This window comes from Psittacula echo (genome assembly GCF_963264785.1).
Source record: "Psittacula echo genome assembly, chromosome: 27".
Classification (NCBI taxonomy): Eukaryota; Metazoa; Chordata; class Aves; order Psittaciformes; family Psittacidae; genus Psittacula; species Psittacula echo.
The window spans coordinates 1,494,258-1,515,089 of NC_137762.1; the positions used below are offsets into that span (position 1 = coordinate 1,494,258).

Genomic DNA, 20,832 nt, shown 5'->3' on the forward strand with positions numbered 1-20,832 from the left:
AAAACAGCCCCCCCTTGTCCTCAGCAGCCCCTGGTGCCCCCCCCCAACCTCGTCGCACGGGTGGGACAAAGCACGGAGGGCACCGAAGCGCTCAGGACCCCGGGATGGGGATGGGGACCCGGAAGGGGGAAGCAGAGCCCCGGGCAGGAAACGCGGACACCTGGAGCCTATTCTTGGGGCAGGGACAAATCCAGCCTCTGCTTCCTCCCTCCTTCCTGGCAGGGGGAAGCCGGGGTGGGAAGGGCCAGGCTCAGGGCCAGGGGAGCTCAGGACCCCCGCTGACAGCCCTGCAGCACCTGAAGGCACCCATGAGATCCGGCTCCCTCCCCACCCATCCCTTACCTGGCTCTTACGGAGCAGTCCCAGTCCCTGCGGTGACCTTCACCCCCCGTTTACAGCCCGGGTGCAGGCTGTAAACCCAACCCCGTAACACCGGTGCCCGGGGAAAGTTCACGAGCGCAGAGGTGGGGAAGGATGGAGATGGCTCCATCCGGAGAAGGCGGCACCCCCCGGTCCCTACAGCCTCCCCCCGTGCTGCTGGGAGCGGGACCCCAAAGCGAGCACCCATAGGGGGGAACCGGAGCAAGAACTCACCCTCAGCTCCAGGGCTCACGCCAACCTCCCCATAGCGCTGCGTCCCCAACACCCCATGGGGTGGAGGTGCCCTGGGTTGGGTGCTGTGGGGATAGGGTGCCCGGGGGGGGATAGGGAAGGGTTTGGGTGCTCAAAGCTGGGTGGGAGCGGAGGGGTCCAGGACTCACCTCCCGATTGCAGAGCAGCAGCTTGAGAGTGGCTCCAGCCCAGCCCAGCACCCGGTGCGGCCCCCGGAGGGGCGGGAGACCGGAGGGGCCCTCCCTCAGGGCACGGTGCCCGCTCGCAGGCAGGGAAACTGAGGCACAAGGAGCTGGGAAGCTGCCCCCGGCCCCTCGGAGCAGCTGCGGCCGCGCTCCCCTCCCTGCCCCGGTGGCAGCTCCGGGCAGGAACAAGCAGGGAAACCCCCTGGCAGCTCAAAGCAAACAAAGGGAGCTTCCTCCCCCATGGTGAGTCCTGTCATAGCGAACACAGCAGCCAGGGGCATGGTGTTTGCCCCCAAGGCACCATCAGCATCCTTGGGATGGACAAAGGAGGCTCCTAAGCTACAAAATACATCTTTATTACAAATATAATCAGTCATTAGTCACACAGAGGGATGCAGCAAGAGAGGGTGCTCACACCAGCACGGGAAGGAAAGGAAAGGAAAGCAAGGCAAGGCCAGGGGAGCAAACCTGCGATGGGGCCAGGGCAGCAGCGGCCATAGGGGCAGGGTTATTGCTTAGCAAAGGGGCCTCACAGGGCTGCTGTGATTGCATAGATGGGGTGTCCCCTCCAACTCTGCCAGAGCCAGGAAGGAGCGCAGCAGTGGGGATGGCCCCACATAACACTGGTTAAAGGCTTCAATGGCACAGGGAGGTGCCAGCACCCCACTTCAGCAAGGTGGGAAGGGGAGGAAGCACATCCACACTCATCCTCAGCCCAGGGAGCACGAGGCAGGGGGACAAGGAGGCTGCTCCCGGCCTCTGCCAGGACACAGCAGCAGCGGGGAGCAGGGCACCACGCAGGCTTCGAGGCTTCTCTCGAGCGCCGGAGCTGAGCCACGTCTCCATCGGGGGCTTTTTGGTATCCACAGGGAGTTTAAGACAAGGCAGAGGCAGATCCCAGCCAGCCAGAGCCCTCTGGTGTCTTTGGTAAGAGGAGGAGCAGGGCGCTCCTGGCAGCAGCCTGGCTGCGGGCACGGGCTGAGCACGCAGGGACTGGTGGGACAGGTCCGAAGGTCCTCTCGTGCACCTCAACCCTCCCAGGCACCTGCACACGAGACAGCGCGTTCACTCCATCCCCACCCCGCAGACAGGGACGCTCCCAGCAGAGCCCAGAGGTGCTGGGGCAGGAAGAGGGGCTCCTCCACGGCGGCAGCAGCAGTTCTGCCCCTCACCTCCACGCAAGGCAGCCAATCTCAATCAGCATACAGGTGGTTGTAGGGCAGGGAGTTACAGGTGTGATTCCTGTCCATGGAGGCATCGGCATCGTCCTCCTCCTCCTCCTCCTCATCGAAGAGCTGGTCCTCAAGGAAGATGCCACCAAGGCCGTACTCCCGCTCGTGGACAGAGACCTCGTCATGGGTGACATGACAGGCGCCACCCACAAAGTCAGCAAACCTGGTAAGGAGCCCCAAGGACACACGTTATGCGCATGTATTGTACATACATGTTGTTGTATGTACGTGTTGTACATACGCGTTGTTGTACACACGTGCCCAGTGCCCTCCTGTGTGGCTCCGGCACACCGGCGTGAAGTGTTCTGGCACCAGGACCAAGCGCTATCTGTCCTTCCCCTGTGGCACCTCCCCTGCTCCCAACCCACCACAGAGCATCCATGCCTCCATCTCCCCATCTCTAAAGCCAGGATGGGAGCATAGAGCGAGCCTGGGCTTTCAGAAGCACACAGAGCCCCGGGCTGGCCACCCCTGTGCCAGGGCACGTTACCTCTTGGGAGCCTGGATGCGGGACACCGCTGTCCAGGCAGAGAAATCCGGGCTCCTGCAGTAGCTCCGAAGCTCCTCAAGGGCTCTGCGGGTCTCCACCTCGCCCTGGACCCGGAATTCCTCCTCCGTGAGCAGGCGCGGGGGGCTCGGCCCAAGCCAGGTGCTCTGCACCCTCCTGCCAACACAGCAGCAGTCATTGCTCATCCAGCAGGATCAGAGCTGCTGGGTCCCTCTGGCTTCTGCTCCAAGGCATCAACCCCAGGGAAAACAGGGCACAACCCCCTGGGACACCCACCCCATAGGCTCCATCCAGCAGCAAGAGCAGGGAATGCAGCCCTCACCTGTAGGCAGCGAAAGCCCAGTACAATGGGTACTCCAGGTTCTTGGTGCAGAAGGCAATGACCACCAAGGCCAAGGCGATGGGGTGGATCTGGATGCCTGAGTACATCAGTAAGAGGCCCAGGAGCTGCAGGGTCCAGGAGAAGAGGTTGATGCTGCGCTCATTCTTCAATGGGCCGTACCGGTAGCAGATGCCGAAGCTCACAAAGCCCATGAGGAGCAGGTAACCTGTGGGAGAGCAGAGGCTCAGCCTGGCTGAAGGAGCCCCAGAGGAGCAGGGGCTGCAGCACTGAGCTGGCAGGAAACGAGCATCTTATCCTAGACTCATAGAATGGGATGGATGGGACCTTGAAGCTCATCCAGTTCCAACCCCCTGCCACAGGCAGGGACACCTTCCACTGGAGCAGCTTGCTCCAGCCTGGCCTTGAACAATGCCAGGGATGGAGCATCCAAACCTTCTCCATTCAACCCATCCCCGTGCCCCAGCACCCTCACAGGGAAGAGCTTCCTTATCTCCAATCTGAGCTTCCCCTGTTCCAGTCTGAACCCATCACCCCGTGTCCCATCGCTCCCTGATGCAGGTCCCTCTCCAGCATCCTTGTAGCCCCCTTCAGCCACTGGAAGCTGCTCTGAGCTCTCCAGGCAGCTTCTCTGCTCCAGCCCCAATGTTCTCAGCCTGGCTCCTATGGGAGCTGCTCCAGCCCCTGCTCATCCTCATGGCCTCCAACAGCTCCATGTCCTTACGTTGAGGACACCAGAGTGCTCACAGTGCTGCAGGAGGGCTCTCACAGAGCACAGCAGAGGGGCAGCATTCCCTCCACGACCTGCTCCTCAGGATGCAGCCCAGGGTATGGCTGGCAACCAGCCTGCTGCAGCTCCAGTGAGCCCAAAGGGCTCACACTCACCTAGGAGGTACTGCCAGTAGGTCTTGCAGATCTCCCGCAGGTTCTTGAAGACCAGCTGAAGCAGGTACAGGGAGAAGGACCAGCCCCCTACCAGCAAGAAGTAAACATGGTTCTTCTAGAAGAGATGGGAGATTCAAGCTGTATACAACTTGCTCTCGTATAGCTGCATGCAACTTGTTCTTGTACACAGGTTGCTCTTGCATAGTTGTATAGTGTTCTTCAGACACGCACCTTGGGCAAGACCTTGGAGACCATGTAGATGAGGATGAGCAATGAAGCCAGCAAGCCAAAGCTGATCCCGGCCGAGTAGAAGAAGAGTTGGCTCCTGCAGAGATCCCACGAGGTGTTTTACAGCTCAGGGGTGCCTGTGCACAGGCACAAGCAGGCAGTGCCACCCGACACTCCTCGTCCCCGGGGCACTCACCTGCTCAGCATGTCCCCACAGAAGAACAACAACAGGCCCAGGAAGAACACCAGGAACAGCTTTGGGTCAAAGCCTGGAAAGGGAATGAATCCGGATGGAGAACACCCAGCACGGAGTCCCTTGGGTGCAGTCACAAGGACAGGGAAGGGGCAGCATCGCAAGCAACCCCTGACCAGAGCCCTACGGTTACACCCCACGGATGAACACACACTTCTCTCTGCAGCCCATTCTCCTTCCCAAGGAAGGACCGGCCCTCAGCACATGAGCCCGTGTCCTCATTGCCCCCTCTAAAGCCTCCCCACCATGGAGGGGCCGTACGTCGGAAGAGGACGATGCAGTATACGGTGCCGTCCTCCAGCAGCTCCACTTTGAAGCAGGTTTTCTTGCTGTAGAGATCCACGTCAATGCTGGTGTCGTTCAGCTTCTCCTTTAGGAAGGACGAGAGGAAACTCCACACGCTGGACTTGCCCAGCTCCTCCTCGCTGTCCACTTGGGTGACCCAGATCATGCGGCTGCTGTTCACCCGGATCTGCACAGGGGAAAGGGGAGCAAACGGAGCGATGGTTCCCATGGGGACCCAAAGGACCTTCCTGCGCCTCCTCTTCCTCCTCCTCTCACCTGCATCCTGGTCCAGATCTCGTGCCACCGCGGATTGTGCGTGTTGGTGTAGCAGAAGTGATGCGGGGTCGAGTGATAGCACGTGTAGCCCTCCAGGAGCGGGATCACCGGTGCTGCCTCGGCATCTGCAAGGCACAGAGCGGGGAGGATCCAGCACCGCATCCTCCGGGATACGGGGATAACCCCGCTCCGGAGGTGGGGAACGGCACGGACCCGTCCCCTGCTCCCGTTTCTGGCTGCAGAGCCCCCCGGTCCCCGCGTACCTGCGGCCCCCAACAGCAGCAGCACCGGCACCAACGCGCCCCAGAGCAGCCGCCGCCGCCGCCCCGGAGCCGGTTTCATCCCTCCCGCCGCGGCCGCGCCGTCGCCTTCCGCCTCACCGCCTGGCAACGGCCACCGAGGGGCAAGCGGCAGCCAATGAGAGAGGGCGCGGGCGTTGCGTCCTCGCCGAGTGAAGGCCAAACCGGCCTATCGGAAGGCAGCTTGGTTTAGCAGCCTATCAGGAGCCAGGCACGCCTACCACGGTGACCAACCAGACGGGCCGTTTAAGCCCATCCCATAGCAACCACTAATCCCGCCTTAGTAACGGCTCTGACAGACGCACCCTCAGCCAATCAGAGACAAGCCCACCTGATTGACAAGCCCCTCCTCCTATCAGAAGGCGTTGTTTTTGTGCCGGGGGTCACGCGTGGGAGGGAGCGCGGAGTCCCGCCCCGCAGCCCCCGCACCGGGCAGCGCGCAGGGCCCGGGGGGGCGGGGGGAGGACCGGGGCCGCGGGCTCCGTGCCCCGGTTCATGGCCACGTCGAGGGGAGGGGGCGATGCGCGGGGCTCCCGCAGCCCCGAGCGGGTCCGGTCCCTGTGGGCAGCGGCCGCCCGTAGGCGGGGAGCGGGCTCGGGCGGCCCCCCCTGGCCCGTGGGCGGCGGAGCCGGGAAGCGGCGGGGCCGTAGGCGGAGGATGTGCGTCAGCCGGGGGCAGCGCCGGGCCTGGGAGCGGCCCCGCCGAGCCGGACCCCCGGTTGCGGGGGGGGGAGCCGGTTTTGGGGCAGGGGGAGGCACGGATGGGGCAGGACCCCCAATCACGGCGGGGCACTGAGACCCGGCTGCCCCCCGCCAGCCCCGGGCAGGGGCGGCTGGAGCCGTGCCAGGGAGCGGTATAAATAGCGCCGTGACACGCAGGACCGGGGCGCGGGACGTGAGCCCGGAGTGGTGGGGGGGGACGGGGGATGAGGCTTCAGCGCTTCCTCCCCAACCCGAGGAGTCACCTCCGTCCGCGCCGCGCTGTGGGGTGTTCACCCTGAAGCCTACGGAGGGCAGCCGGGGGGGGGGGCTGAGGCACGAAGTGGCCGCGCTCCCGGGACAACGCCGGGATAACGGGCACCGCGATGCTGCAGGAGCCGCCGATGCTGCGAGCACAGCGGTCTTGCGCTCCCAAGCACCGGCTCCCCGGGACCCCGTACGTGTCCCCTCCGCCCCGGTGATGGGGGGGTTCCTTCGCCGCCCGGTTCCGCGGTGCCACCGTGCGGGGCGCCGCTCCCCTGTACCCCCCCCCCCTCGGGGCGGGAGGCGCAGCGGCACCGGGAGCGGAGATGTGGGGGGGGGGGGTCCCGGTTTCCCCGCCCGCTGCTGCCTCCCCCCGCCGCAGCCGCCCGCGCTGTGCTCGACGGGGGCGGCAGCCGCGGGATCCGCCCCCGGGGCCTCCCACGCCGCGGCGCTGCCGGGGCCGCTGCTATTTCACGGTACCGCCCGTGTGGGCGGCGAGCAGAAGCGGCGCGGAGCGAAGGAGCGAGCGCGCCCGGCCCGGCCGCGGGACCCCCCCGAGCCCCGGCACCCCCCGGCCCCGCCGGCCCCGGAGCTCCGGCTGCTTCCCCCCCGCTCCAAGCGGCCACGCACGGGGCGGGCGCAGCGGCCGGGAGGCGGCTCCAAGCCGGCGGTGAGCGACCGACGGGGGGGGGGGGGGAACGGCGGAAGGGGCCGGGAGGGCCGGGGCACCGGTAGCGAGGGGCACGGAGCAGAACGGGAGCCGGGGAAGGGCGGCCCCTGCGGGAGCGGGACTCGCGCTGCGCCGTCGGGGATGGGGGGGGATGAGGCAGCCTCGGGAGCGTGTCCGGCGCCACGGGGGGCTCTGGGAGGTGCGGGGCTGCTGCTGAGGGGATGGGGGGGCCCATTCGTGTCTTTGCTGTGTCTAAAGGAGCTGTGGGCACTGGGTCCGACCCAGCCGGGGTGCCCCGTGGGGTTTGGGGACCCTGAAGCCCCCCCTGAATCACCTCCCTGGTGGGGAGGGGGCTTCTCCTGCTTGCCCGTCGTGACCCGTGGGTCTTGCAGGCGCGATCGCCATGGCCCTGCCCCGCACGCTGGGGGAGCTGCAGCTGTACCGGGTGCTGCAACGCGCCAACCTGCTGGGCTACTACGAGACCTTCATCCAGCAAGGGGGGGACGACGTGCAGCAGCTCTGCGAGGCGGGCGAGGAGGAGTTCCTGGAGATCATGGCGCTGGTGGGCATGGCCACCAAACCCCTGCACGTCCGCCGCCTCCAGAAGGCCCTGCGTGAGTGGGCCTCCAACCCGGGGCTCTTCAGCCAGCCCGTCTCGGCCGTGCCCGTCAGCAGCATCCCCCTCTTCAAGCTCTCGGAGGCGGGCGGGCGCAAGGCGCTCAGCAACGGTCACGCCAGCCCCGGTGAGGCTGTGGGCAAAGGGGGCAGCAGCACCGGGACACCCCCAGCCCGGAGCCCCACAGAGCCGGGGGAGAAGCTGTCACCATCAGCGGTGCCGCCGTGGCCGGGGAGGAGCACCCCTGAGTCGGAGGGCGGCGGGGATGAGGAGCCTGGGGGTCCCCCCTTCTCCCCGGGTGGGAGCAGCGGTGAGCAGGCAATGGGTACCGAGGTGCTGGAGCCGGAGCTGGCGCGGACGGTGGCAGAGAGCGTGGAGCGGCTGCTGCAGAACTACCCCCGCGGCGGCGAGGCCGAGCTGCGGGCGCTGATGAAGCTCAACAAGAAGCTGGCCAAGGCTGTGGGACACATCTTCCAGCTGGAGGATGGCGACCGGCACAAGGAGGAGGAGATCCGCCGGCACAGCGCGATCTACGGCCGCGGCGAGGCCCGGCGCCGCGAGGGCAAGCAGCTCACCCTGCACGAGGTGTGTGGCGCCGAGGTCCCGCTGTTGGTTGGGGTGGGAGGTGGGGTCCGCTGGGTCAGACACTGCCTCTGCCGTGGGGTGCTGTGGGTTCCCCCCTCTCACGCATCCTCTGCGCCCCGCAGCTCATCATCAACGAGGCGGCCGCGCAGTTCTGCCTGCGGGACAACTCGCTGCTGCTGCGGCGCGTCGAGCTCTTCTCCCTCTCGCGCCAGGTAGCACGGGAGAGCACCTACCTGTCCTCGCTCAAGGTGTCCAGGTGAGCCCGGACCTCGCAAACCAGACGGGGGGAGCCTTGGCTGTCACCCCCCTCTGCGCCCCATAGCTCAGCGCTTCCCAATGGGGACAGGACCCAAGTTCCCCTTTCCCTCGTGTGGGTTGTTTTCTGCCTGACCTCGGACCCGCGGGAGGTGGAGTATGGCTGGAATGCCGGGGGGGGGGAGGGATGATGATGCTGGGGGTGCCCCATCCCTCACCCCTCCCTTCCCTCTGTGCGCTGTGGCCGCGCTGCCCTTTCCCTTCGCTCCCCCCTTGTGCCACCCCCGGCTCCATCTGTGCCAAAGCCCCGATGCCGCGGCACCGCCCTGCCCGGCCCACGCTCCTCGCGGCGGCTGGCGCTGCCCGCAGGGCCCCTGCGCGGTCACCGCACGCCTGACGCAGCCCCTTTGTGTCCCCCCCCGCTTCCCCGCGCAGGGCACATCCCGAGGACAGCGCAGCCACCGCGGCCAAGCGGCTCAAGCAGGAGGTGGGTCCGTACCCGCACTGATGCTGGCACAGGGGTCGCGGGGTGCTGGTTGTGGGGCTGGTGCTGCGCACAGCGCGGAGCTCCCCTTGCTCTCGGTGGGATGGGGCCCGTCCCCGCTGCCCTGCGCTCACTGCGCGCTCCCGGCAGGCGGGAGAGCAGAGCCGCCCCGAGCTGCTGCCGCTGCCGGTGGGGCCGGAGCCGCCCGGGGCCGCGTTCCGAGCCGGGCTGGAGGAGGACGCCGCCAGCCTCTCTGGGGAGAGCCTCGACGGCCACTTGCAGGGTGAGTTGAGGACCCATCCATAGGCAGCAGCCGGACCCCCCCGCCCCATCGGGTAACCCCAAATCTCGCCCTTCTCTCCGCAGTGCCGGGGGCCTGTCCCCGGCTGACGCCGCCGCCCGGTGCCGGCCCCGACGTGGCCCTGGGGCTCCCCCCGCACGGGCTCTGGAGCCGCCACATCCTGCAGCAGACGCTGATGGACGAGGGGCTGCGCTTGGCCCGCTTGGTCTCCCACGAGCGTGTGGGGCGGCTCAGCCCCTGCCTGCCCGGGAAGCCCCCGGCACCCGGTGAGCCCCCTCGGGGCGAGGGGGGGGGACACGACACAGCTGCGTTGTTCTCTATGGGAGCATCTCCCTGATGCAACCCCCCCCATCCCTCATTCTCCCCACAGAGTTCGAGGACGGGCTGGCAGAACGGGGTCCTCCGGCCCCCCCTGAGCCCCCCCGCGGCACCATCAAGGTGGAGCAGGAGACCAGCCGGCAGTGAGGCCCCTGCAGCCCCCCCCCCACCATTAACGAAGCAATAACGTGCTGGGGGACGGGTACCGGCGGTGCTCCGGGTGCGGGGAGCCGGTGAGGGCCTGGCCGCAGCCCCCCCCCACCCCGGGCCCCATCCTCTCCCGCACCGACGCTCTGGTTACCTCAGCCGCGGCGGGATGTGCCCCCCCTTCCCTGCCCCGCAGCAGCAATACCCTGGTCCCACCAGGCTCTGACCCCCCCCGGGGCTGGGGGGAGCCCTCGATGGACTCGAAGCTGCTGTACAGCCCCCCCTCGGCTCACCCCTTGTGCTGACCGTCCCGTGTCCCCCCCCCCAAGGCCCCTTCGGGCAGGCAACCCGTGCCCCCCCCATCACCGCACAGGAGCCACGTGCAGCACCGTGTGCTCCCGCATCATCACCGCTCCCCCCCCCCCGCAGCACCCCCGCAGCACCCGCCCCCCCCGCAGCACGCACCGCGTTGTGACCCCCCCTTCCCACTCCTCCCTCCCCGCACACCCGTTGTGACCCCCCCGCAGCACCGCATCACCCACGTGCAGCGTTTCAGCTATAAATCCCCCCCCCCCGCACAACCCCCCCCCGCACCCCCCCATTTACCTTCGTCCCTGTGGTGTGGGGGTCACGCGTGTTGCGGGGGTCACGCGTGTGCACCCCTTCCCAGCACGATGCGGGTGGCGTTTGATGGGCAAGGGGGTGGTGCTACCCCCCCCCCCCCCCCAGCCCCTCGGGGTCTCTCCTGTCCCATGCCCATGTCCCCATAAGCGGTGCCCAGCCCCGGGGTCCCCATGTCCCTGTGTGTGTCCCCCCCCCATAGGACTGTGGTGTCTGTCTCGAGCGTTAGCGGCGCCTCCTCCTTTGTAACGTGTACAGGAGATTATTTATTTTGTTATTTGGGAATAAAACTTTATTTTATGGCTTATATCCCTGCCCCCCCCCCCCCCCGCACCCCACTGGAACCCCCCCCCCCCCCAAGGCGGGGGGGTGCACCTCACAAACCCCAAAGCAAGCGCTATCTCTGGGCTTAGTGAGGGGGTCCCAATGTGTGTCCCGTGGTACGGGGGGGCTGGGGGGGGTCCCTGCATACAGGGCGGCAGCTCCGGGCTCCGAAGTGCAGCAGATTCACCCGAGTGTTACCCAAAATCCCCCCCCCCCCCAAGCCGTGTAAACCTGGTGATGCCTTGGGAGGCGGGGGGGGGCACAGTCCAATGTCCCCTCCCCAGCATCCCCCTCACGCGTGCCCCGGTCGGATGCTGTCATCCCACCGGGACTCCCCCAGGCCCCAGCAGGAGGCATTGGGGTACCCACTGTGCTGGGGGGGGGGCGGGAAGGGGGGGCCCTCCACTGACATCTCCTGCAGGAACTGGTCCAGGTCCGAGCAGGGCGGCTGGTCCATGCTGGGCAGCCTGGGCAGGGGAGGCACAGGGTGACTCAGGGCATCCCCCCCATCAGGCACCCCAATGGTGTCCCCCCCACTCGTGCTTACCACCTCTGGCTGCTCTGGAGCGGTGGGTCCACCATCAGCGTCAATGGGGCCAGCTCAAGCATCTCCTCATCCCGGGGCTCCGGCGAGGGCCCCCCCGACAGCATCTGTGAGGCCTCCCCAGTCATGTACTGGTTGGGCATGAAGGTCCTGGGGGGGGCAAAGAAAGGGGGGGGTGATGTAAGCCATGGGGTACCCCCTTGGTGCTTCCCCAGAGGGGAAGTGCTTGGCTAGGTCAGCAGCAGGGTGAGCACTGCTCAGCCAGGGAAGGTCCCTTGGGGTGGGAGAAGGGGGGGTCAGGGCTGGATACCCCCCCCCGTACCCATGTGCTGAGTCTTACAATGGGTTCCTGAGGGCAAGGTCCTCGCAGCGAGGCAGCGGCGGGTCCATGGCCAGGGATGGAGAAAGCATCGGGGATGTGCTGCGGGGAGGAGGAGCGCATGGGGAAACACCCCCCTCCGTGGGGGCCATGGGGGGGCCCAACCTGCCCCCAGTGCCTTCAGCCAGCACCGCTCCTACCTGGGGAAGGAGGACCCGAGGTTGCTGGTGACCATCACGTTGACGCTGCTCTCACCTGTGGGGTAGCCCGTGGGGACGGGCGGGGGGCAGAAGGGAGCGGGGGGGCTGCAATGTAGACACATGGCGGTGTTAGCACCCCTCCACAGCCCCCCTGCACCCCGGTGCGGCTGCCTCTGCCCCGGGCACTCACCACATGGGGCTGAGGACCGGCTGCAGCATGGGCAGGTTGAACATCGGAGCCGGGGGGGCCTCGGGGAGGGTCCCTGCAGCGCCCTGGGGATGCTGGTCCCTGCAAGCGCATCGTTGCCATGGGCACAGGGCTGGTGTGGTCCAGCCTCTGGGCATGGGCAAGGCAGTGCTCACAGATGTGCTCCAGTGCAGCCCATGGGGGGGATTCGGGATCCCCATGGGAGGCTCAGGATCCCTACGGGGGATCTTGCACAAACACCCACCTTTCGCTTTCCACTGTCATCTTGATGGCGGTGGAGACATAACCCCGGCCGTCCTTGCCTGTCTGCTCTTCTGCTCAGAGAGGAGAAGCATCCCTCACCCACCACCCCAGCCATGCCAACCCTCTCTGCCCCTCTGCTCAAACCCCCCTGAGCTCCCCACAGCATTGCCCATCTCTGCTCCCCTCCTGCTCACTGTTGTAGTGGCTCCCGAAGGCCTGGTCCTTGGGGGTGTTGGGGTAGAGGTTGCGGAGCTGCCCCAGGTCCCGGATGCGGTCGCCAAGGGAGCGGATGGACAGGTCCTTGGCAGAGAAGGGTTGGATGTTCTCTACCTGGCTGGTGCCTGAAGGGAGACAGCACAGGGCTCCATCATGAGCTCGTAACACCCGATGTCCCCAGGCCACGGTGACAGCACCAAGAGCAGCCCCCATGCCCCCAACGCACCATCGTTGCCCCGGATAACGTGGGCAATGGTGACACCCCCAATCTCGGAGTCGCTGAAGCGCAGCAGGAAGGTCCCATCGGGCTTCGTGCTCAGGAGCTTGCAGACGTACTGCTTGCTGATGAAGCCGATGATGAGCCTGCAGGGATGTGCAGGTGGGACCGGGGATCCCCAGCTCTGGTCCTGGAGCTGCTCTGGAGTCCCGCTTGGCCCCGGGTACTCACCTATCAGACCAGTAACTCTTGAGGCACCTCTTGGTGAGGTCGAGGACTCCATCAAACCACTGCCAGAAGGTGAATCCCCGACCGGGCAGGATCTCCTGGGGTAGAAGAGAGGGTGTGAGGATGCCCAGGGCCACGCTGGTCCCTGCTCACCCAGACCAGCTCTCCCAGTAACCTTATTGAACTGGGCCCAGGACACGCTGCGGCTCTGGAAGTCCTCAAGGCTGGCACTGTAGTCATTAAAGATCTTCTGTGCCAGGAAGAAGTAGTGCTCCCTGAGGAGCCCTTTGGTGGTCTGCACCTCGGCCATGAACTTCAGGTTCAGCGTGTCGCACATCTTGTCCCAGGGCACCCGCTCGGCCACCACAAAGGGCACCCGGTCCTGCGGCAGGGCAGGATGGCGTCAGGACCTGTCCATCCCGGAGCCGGGCCCAACCCCAGCATCCCGGCATCTCCTTGTCCCGTGGCACTCACGATCTCGGAGAAGGCGTTATCCCACAGGACCGTGGCTTTGGCGTTGTTGTCCTGGTTCCCATGGACAATGACCACGATGGGCAGAGACAGGACCTGGGGGCAGAGACAACGGCCCCCCATCAGTCCTGAGGCCACCCTGGCTGAGATGGGGCTGCCCAGGATGTACCAGGGTGTCCTATAGGGGACACAGCATTGCCCAGCCCTATCCCATGGGAATGGCGCTGGTACCTGGAGGTGGATGGAGAGGTTGCTGGCGGTCAGGGCCACGGAGGTGCTGAACAGGACCGCGCACTTCTCCTCCGTCACCGACTCAGACCCCTTCCGCTCGCAGCGCTTGATCTTCTTCAGCAGCTGGGTAGGAGGGGAGCCGAGCATCACCTCTGGGCAAGCCTTGGGGACCCCCATGCCATCCCATCCCATCCCATCCCCATCCCATCCCAAAGCTCCCATCCCATCCCATCCCCATCCCATCCCAAAGCTCCCATCCCATCCCCATCCCATCCCAAAGCTCCCACCCCATCGCTCCCATCTCATCTTATCCCATCCCATCCCATAGCTCTCACCCCATCCCATTCCATCCCATCCCCATCCCATCCCAAAGCTCCCACCCCATCCCATCCCATCGCTCCCATCTCATCTCATCCCATCCCATCCCATTCCATCCCAAAGCTCTCACCCCATCCCATCCCATCGCTCCCATCCCAAAGCTCCCACCCCATTCCATCCCATCCCATCCCATCCCTCGCTGATGGCACTCACCACATTCTTGAAGTTGGCGCAGCAGGTCCCGCTGGTGGGGTTGGTCTCCAGGGCCACCACGTTGTGCATGATCTCCCCGGTGCTCTCGCTGGGGCAGAGGAAAGGGTCAGGGGCTATGGTTGACACTTGCAGCCCCCTTGCCCTGTGCTGAGCCCCCGGCCCCTCACCTGAGGGTGCTGCTGTAGGCGCTGAGCGCCAGCTCCCGCGCCTGCTTCTCCGTCACCATTTCAGCCCGCACCATGTAGGGCTTGGCCGATGCCTTCAGCAGCCGCGGGCCCAGCAGGAACCGGACGCTGGCTTGGAACTTGGTTTGGGTCTTCAGGACCTGCGGGGGCTGCTTCTCCACCAGGAAGGAGCTGGGGACACAGGTATCGATGGTGCTCAGCACAGCACCGCCGCTGCAGACCCCCCTCACCCCAATGCCACCGTTACCTCTTGACCAGGCTGGATAAGACCTCATTGAGCCGCTCCCGGAGCCTGGGTACCAGCTCAGCCCCCAGCTCCGCGCTCGCTCCCATCACTTGTTGATGCAGCTGGAAGTGAATCTCGGCCAGGTTCTCGCACCTGAACCGAGGGGAAAGGGGGACCCTCAGCCACAGCCCTGCTCCGGATCCCCCATCCCTGCCCTGTGCCACTCACCTCTTCTGCAGCGGAGCCAGGTTCTCCTCAAATTGAGCCCCGTTCCCTGCCAACTGCTGCTGCCTCTTCCAGATCTGGATCCTCTTCAGTACCTGCTGCTTGGCTGCCTCCAGCTCTTTCACAGCCTCCAGGATCAGGGTGGGCAGCTCCTGTGGGGCATCAACCCACAGCCCTGTGCCATCTCCTGCAGGGCACCAAACCCTCTCCTGCCCCAGAGGTGCTGCTCTTCCCCCTGGTACCCAGACCCCACTCACGCTCTCTGGGGCTTTTGCTTCCGTCTTTAGCTGTGGGTCCTGCAAAGAGGCTGTGGAGAAGGATGGGGCACCCCCATTAGTGTGGGGAGATGGTGTCTGAGTACTGCAGGACGCGCTGCCCCATGGGCCCCATCCTGATGCATCCCCTCACCTGTGGGAGCATCCCGGAGCGCCTGGATCCGGTGCACGCGATGCTGCAGCCGCTGCAGCCCCAGGTTGAACTTGAGCTCCTCCTGCCGCCGGTGGAAGCTGAGGGGTAGGTGATGGTCCTGGGGCAGAGCAGAGCGTGGTGAGCAGTGCCCAGAGCCCACCCCATGCCCTGCGGTGCCACAAGAGGGGAGCAGGGACCACGCACCCTCTTGAGCACAGCGGCTTTCTCCCCATCCAGGATCGCTCTCAGGATGGACACCAGGCGCAGCGGGTCCCGCCGGTACATGTTCTGCAGGAAGGCAGAGCATCAGTGGGGCAGGACATGATCCCCGCATCCCCAGCATCCTCCCATCCCAGCCATGCCTTCTGGTGCTAAGTCAGGTTATGGGGTTTCAAGACCCGATCCATGGGAATGCTGGTAATTCCCACCCTGAGCTGTGCATCAAAACAGAAATGAATCCATTTCAAATGAGAACTGGACCAGGCAAACAATCCAACCAAAGCAAATCGTCTATTGCTGCCAAGTATCCCAAGCCTGACGCCCAGGGAAGATCCTCCCTGCTGGCCTGGCCCGGGTGGATCAATGCCTTCCATAGAACGCGAGCAGAGGAATTTCCCTGCTGGCTCTGCTCCCTGTGTCCCACATCATCTCCTCCGGCCTGCACACGCTTCCCACATCAGCTACTTCCCAAACCAGGAATGTCGGATGCTTCCCATTCAACCAATCCGGACCCTCTGCTCCTGCCCCATGTCTGGACACAGCACCGGGGGACAGAAGGGCCAGGTTTGGTCTCCCACCAGCCTGCCTCATGGGAGAGCTCCAGCTCCAGGCCTTTGCCTCCTGACAGGGCTTGGATGCGGTAGGCAGCTCGGGAGAGATAAGGGTTTGCTGTTACGGGATGAGGAGGAGGGAACATGGGAGGGTGGCTCTTGTTTAAACACCCTCAGCTCAAACAGCTGCGGGTTTTCCTATAGCAGCTTCAAAACGCTTTGGAAAGCCACCCCGCTCCCTGGAAGTGACGACTAAAGCTGACCCCTTCCCAAATGCTGGAGATTAGAAGTGTCTGTTACCCAAAAAGCAGAGCTTGCAGCCAGAATGAGCAGCACTCAGCCCTTATGCCAAGAGTTTCGCTGGCAGCAGAGAGGAGAGGGGTTAAATCTGCAATCACAGAAGGTGGAAGAGAGACAGAAAGGGTTCAAATTCGGTACAGAGTGAAAGCCCAGCAAAAGAAACCCAGCGCACGCCCATGCCCATGCAGCAGGAGGAAACGTGGCACGGCACAAGGCAGGGCACACAGCACATGGTGTGGAGGAAGGAGGCATCAACTGCTCAAGCAGAACATGGGGAACATCTGGTGAGGTGGGGGCTGGCAGCACCCCAAAACCCCCAATGGCTGAGTCCACACAAGCTCATTGCTTATGGATGGTGCTGGCCTTCCATAGGGGGGGCATCGACCCCTTCAAGCGGTGCTTGAACCAAATCCGAAGCAGAATAGAACCAAATGGACCCCGGTGTGACACAGCCCCAAGGAGCCCCGTGCCCAGCGCCACGCACCTCGATGCCATTGACTTGCTGGAGGATCTGGCACTGCTGCCCGTCGCTGCTGGCAGCGCTGCGGAGCTTCTCCAGCATGGCCGAGAGCATCCCGCTGGCCACGCTGGTGCAGAAGGCATCCGAGCCATTGATGAACTCCCTGGAGAGGGGAAAAGGGTTGAGTGGATGGGCAGGAATCCTCCACCATCCCCTGTGCAACCCTGAACCACACACTTGTGCCACGGAGGAGCGGGACAGCCACCTTCCTGCTGCCACCCAGTGCTGGCTGTGTTTGTGGGGGCAATTTGGTGCATGAACAAGGGCAAGACGGTTCCCTGGGGAGGACGTGACCTCCTAGAACCTCTCCCAAATGTGCATCTGCCTCCACCATAGAATCCTGGACTGATTTGGGTTGGAAAGGACCTTAAGATCATCCAGTTCCAAGCCCCTGCCATGGGCACGGATGCCTCACACTAAACCACGTCACTCAAGACTCCGTCCAACCTGGTTTTGGACACTGCCAGGGATGGAGCATTCACAGCACCCTTGGGCACCCTGTGCCAGCGCCTCACCACCCTCACAGTAAAGAACCTCTTCCTTATATCTAACCTAAACTTCCCCTGTTTCAGTTCAAACCCATCACCCCTTGTCCTAGTGCTACAGTCCCTGATGAAGAGGCAGTGCCTCTGGGGCCTCACCAGGGCTGGTTCTCCAGCCAGTCAGCCAGGACACAGCGCAGGCTACGGGGAAACTCCGTGAAGAGGCCACTGAATTCCTCCGGTGGCATATGGGAGACGATGCTCCAGAGGGACATCTTGGGAACTGTGGAGAAACAGGAGGAGGGGCCATAGGGCAGCACCCAGAGCCCCCAGCCCAGCTCCTCCGAGAGCTGCTGCTTGTGCCTGCTCCATCTGAACCTGCTGCTCCGTGGGGTCAGGGCTGCTGCAGAGGAGGAGGAGCAGGAAGAAGGAGCTGATCCAGGATCAGCCTCTTGGGCAATCCTGGTCAGGCGGGCAGCCAGCTTGTGCCTCAGTTCCCTGCATCTCTGGGGAATCCCTGCGCCTGCTGCCGTGGGCAATGTACAAGGACAATGGGGAGGGATGAGTGAGCGCTGACGGTCTCGGCACAGGAGAGGTGGGAGAACCACTGGTGGAGCAGGAAGAGTGCGAGACAGCTCTGCTGCTCCCCCGAACCATTCCCCAGCCGCCCCCCGTAAACAGGGGGGTCATGGAAAGCACGAAGAGGCCTGGAATGAGGCGCTAGATGGGAAACTCCGCAGGGAATTCCAGCGCTGGGAGTGGGCGGCGTCGCGGCTCCTTCAGGCCCCGGCATTGCAGCTCCGAGAATCCCTCCCTGTGCCCAGCAGCCCGCCCGCTCCGTGCCTCTTCCAAACGGCTCCATCCCCTTCCTCCCCCTGCCCCGCTCATAGGGCCCAGCACGGGAGGAAAGGGGGGGGGGTCTCTGCGCCGCCTGCGGACGCACCTCGCTGCCGGTTCCCCGGGGGCAGAGGCTGGATCCTGCCGCTCGGACACGTCCGGGATGGCTCCGGGACCCCGAGGGTTGGCTTCCCGTGCCCCGACCGCAAACAGGAGCCGCGTCACGTCACGGTGGCGGAGGTGGAGCTGCCGGGGAGGCTCTGGGGAGCCTTGCGAGGGGAAGGAAGCCGGCGTCACTGGGGCAACGTCGCACGGAGCGCACAACAACCGCGCCGCGGCTGCCAGCGCCGCTCCGGCCCGGCCCGCTGCGACCAGGGACACCCCGGGGCTGCCCTCGCTCTGCCCATGGCATCGGGGAGGTCGCAGCTGCCGGGATGCAGGGAAGCGAGAGGGGAAAAGCAGCCTCTGGTGCAGTGATCCTCGGGATGCAATCCCCAGCCTCCCCTCTTATCTGAATACAGAATCAAACCTGTATTTCTGCTTGGAAGAAAGCTGCTGGCTGGGAAGTGGCAACCTGGAACGTAAAGCTGGGCATGCCTGAATATGCTCAGAGGCTGCAGGAGGTGCTGTGCTCCTCCTCCCCAGTTCCCAGCTCCCTTCCAACCCAGGGGACAACGGCTCGAAGAAGCTCCAAGGGTGGGGACAGGCCCGTCCCCTCCTGGCATCAATCACAGCAGCTCCTTCGGCTCAGCCGTGCCCTATTTTCTTCCTCTCCTCATTTCCATGTTTTCCTCCTCTGCTCTTTCTGCAGAAGAGCGTTTCCCTGCCAAGACCCAGCACCCTGCACTGCCACAGGATCAAGCCACGCAGGGTTTGCTGCATCAGCACCTCCACAGTGCTTTGGAGAAGGAAACAGGGTAGTGACTGGGGACAGAGCTCCAGACCCTTGCCCCAGGACAAGCATACACCTACCCCAACCACTGCAGATGCACCCCAACCTCCCACAGGGCTCATACCCCCAAGGTGGCACTCCAGAGCAGAGGCTCCCATGGCAGCAAGTGACCAGGCCTGATGCAACAGCAAGGAGATGAGATGTGGCCGGGGAAGCCACATTCGGGCCCCCAATGGGACACGTGCTCGGCCAGGGAGCTGCCTCCCGGGGAAACCCCGCGGCAGGATACGGCCCCGGGGTGTGCCCCGTGCCGGCTCCCCCTGCCCAAACCACCCCGGCGCAGCCGCTTTCGCTTCCTCCTCTACCCAAGGGGCCACTTTGCCTCCTTGGCAGCTCTGGTGGAGGAGGGGGGATCAGGGACCCCCGTGCTCCTAGCAGGGGCTTTCTGCTTACTCACAGGGAAACCAAGTCCCCATCCTAGAGGCGAGAGCTGCCATTGCCCTCACTGCTGTTACTCGGTAAACACAGGCACCTCCTGGCAGCAGAATGCAGCCCTACCCTTAGGGACCGGGAGGGATCCCACTCCAGGCCAGTTCCCCCCTGCCCTTGGCCATGTCCCAGCCCAGTACCGGGAGCTGGCAGCCTGTGGGTACACACATCCCTCTGCACCCTCCTCATCCGCCGGGGCACAGAGCAGAGATTTCCCAGGGGCTTTTCCCGGGTCAGATGCTCCGAGGTTGTGAGGCTCTTGACATTCAGGACACCTGGGCTCTGTTCCACCTTTGCCTCCATAGGGATGCAGCCTGAGAGACCTCACTGCCCCTCACCACGCCTCGGCTTCCCCACGGTGCTGGGGGGGGGCCACCACTCTGTGACCACAGCACCACTGCCCTGGCCAGTGGAACCCCGGGGATGGCGCTGCAGGGAGGACACTGTGGACCCCGCAGCGGCTGCCTCAACCGGACGCTCCCTGCCAGTGGAAGCTCTTCTTAGGGCCATCTACGAGGCCAACGGGAGCCTCGACACCGGCCCAAGCCCAGCTCAGCCCAGCCCTGGCTCCCGCAGATGCGGACCCCCTTCTCCATCGCACCCCAAAACGCCGCAGTGACACCGGGCAGTGCCTCCGCTCCCCCCCGCAGCCCCCGGTGCCGTGACGGGCCCCCCCGAACGGGCGCTCCCTGAGGCCTCGGCCCCGCCGCCGGTCCCGGTCCCGGCCCCGCGCCCCCGTCCCGCCCGCAGCGCCGTTACCTGGCGGGAGCCGCCGGTCGTGGGGGGCGGCCGGGCCGGGCCGCGCACCCCTCACTCCATGGCGGCGGCGGGCGCGGCCGGGCCGGGTCCCGCGGCTGCCCCGCTCCGGCGGAAAGCGCCGAGCACCAGGAAGGGGGAGGAGACGCGCGGGCGGCGGGTGCGTGCGGGGGGGCGGCACCGGCGATGGAACGGCCCCGACACCGGCACCCGCGGCCACTGCAGAGACCCGCCCGAGCCCCGCGCCCGCCCGGTGCCCCCGCCCGCCCCGAGCTCCGCATCTGCCCCGTTTCTGGTACCCACACACCCCGCTCCCGCACCCGGTCCCGTGCCCCTTCCTGTGCCGGCCCGAGGATGGGAACGGGGTCCCTTCACGGGGATACCCACGCGGGGACCGGATGGGCCCGTTGCCCACCCCGGGGTGCTCTTGGGGCTGCCCCGACACCCCTCATCGGAGCGGAGGGGGCCGCATCGGGGAGGGCCACGGCGGGGCCGCCAGGGAGCGCTGCCGCACCGCCGGTGCCTCCGGGGCGGGGGCTGCCGGTGCCGGGGCAGGGCCGCCGCAGGACCCCCGCGGTCCGAAGCTCTGGGGTCGCTTCCACGCGTTGTCCCCATCGCTCTTCGCGCCGCGGCGCTGGTGACCCCTCGGTGCTCGTGGCCGTTACGGGTATCAGACGTGGCGCCGTATCCGCTGACCCCCCTTTGCACCGGGTGCTGTCCCCCACCGTCCAGCCCCGGGTGTCCTGGGGGGGCAGACGGGGTCCCCCTCCCCAGATCCTGGTTCGGGGCAGCACCCTGCGGGGAAGGGGGTCTCTGTCCGGGGGCCACTCGAGGGAGGAATCCGGTCGTCTCCACTCGGCGGGGCTTGCGCAACCTCCGGGGGCCCCCGTGAGGGGACGGGACCGAGCAGCCCTTCGGCTCCCCCCTTCCTCCTCCGCCGCCCCCGGG

At 65.7% G+C, this 20,832-nt stretch overlaps 3 protein-coding genes across 5 annotated transcripts; 1 reads left to right on the forward strand and 2 right to left on the reverse strand.

The window, feature by feature from the left end:
- Window positions 1-1,137: 1,137 nt before the first annotated feature.
- On the reverse strand, window positions 1,138-5,166 carry NEMP1 (nuclear envelope integral membrane protein 1). The gene is made up of 10 exons (XM_080635465.1): window positions 5,068-5,166; window positions 4,805-4,929; window positions 4,505-4,715; window positions 4,187-4,259; window positions 3,994-4,087; window positions 3,763-3,877; window positions 2,860-3,085; window positions 2,520-2,693; window positions 1,970-2,192; window positions 1,138-1,842 (listed from the first exon to the last, which is right to left on the reverse strand). Exons 1-9 carry the CDS (start codon window positions 5,144-5,146, stop codon window positions 1,991-1,993), a joined length of 1,299 nt encoding a protein of 432 aa, XP_080491591.1. The 5' UTR covers window positions 5,147-5,166; the 3' UTR covers window positions 1,138-1,842; window positions 1,970-1,990.
- Window positions 5,167-7,127: 1,961 nt separating this feature from the next.
- On the forward strand, window positions 7,128-9,641 carry NAB2 (NGFI-A binding protein 2). The gene is made up of 6 exons (XM_080635473.1): window positions 7,128-7,936; window positions 8,059-8,192; window positions 8,627-8,678; window positions 8,826-8,958; window positions 9,042-9,242; window positions 9,347-9,641. Exons 1-6 carry the CDS (start codon window positions 7,139-7,141, stop codon window positions 9,439-9,441), a joined length of 1,413 nt encoding a protein of 470 aa, XP_080491599.1. The 5' UTR covers window positions 7,128-7,138; the 3' UTR covers window positions 9,442-9,641.
- An 843-nt stretch (window positions 9,642-10,484) lies between these two features.
- On the reverse strand, window positions 10,485-19,990 carry STAT6 (signal transducer and activator of transcription 6). Of its 3 annotated transcripts, none has more exons than XM_080635335.1 (23): window positions 19,888-19,990; window positions 17,854-18,016; window positions 17,070-17,193; window positions 16,393-16,531; window positions 15,043-15,126; window positions 14,839-14,956; window positions 14,688-14,737; window positions 14,434-14,582; window positions 14,227-14,358; window positions 13,962-14,150; window positions 13,795-13,882; window positions 13,264-13,386; window positions 13,036-13,128; window positions 12,737-12,943; window positions 12,565-12,659; window positions 12,343-12,479; window positions 12,095-12,241; window positions 11,902-11,971; window positions 11,640-11,738; window positions 11,450-11,554; window positions 11,271-11,351; window positions 10,934-11,080; window positions 10,485-10,853 (listed from the first exon to the last, which is right to left on the reverse strand). In XM_080635335.1, the coding sequence occupies exons 3-23, from the start codon at window positions 17,183-17,185 to the stop codon at window positions 10,679-10,681; spliced, it is 2,544 nt and encodes an 847-aa protein (XP_080491461.1). In that variant the 5' UTR covers window positions 17,186-17,193; window positions 17,854-18,016; window positions 19,888-19,990; the 3' UTR covers window positions 10,485-10,678. The 3 variants fall into 3 exon arrangements, with proteins under 3 accessions (XP_080491461.1, XP_080491459.1, XP_080491460.1); XM_080635333.1 differs by having other exon boundaries at window positions 11,902-11,974; XM_080635334.1 differs by lacking the exon at window positions 17,854-18,016 and having other exon boundaries at window positions 11,902-11,974; window positions 19,888-19,943.
- Window positions 19,991-20,832: the final 842 nt, after the last annotated feature.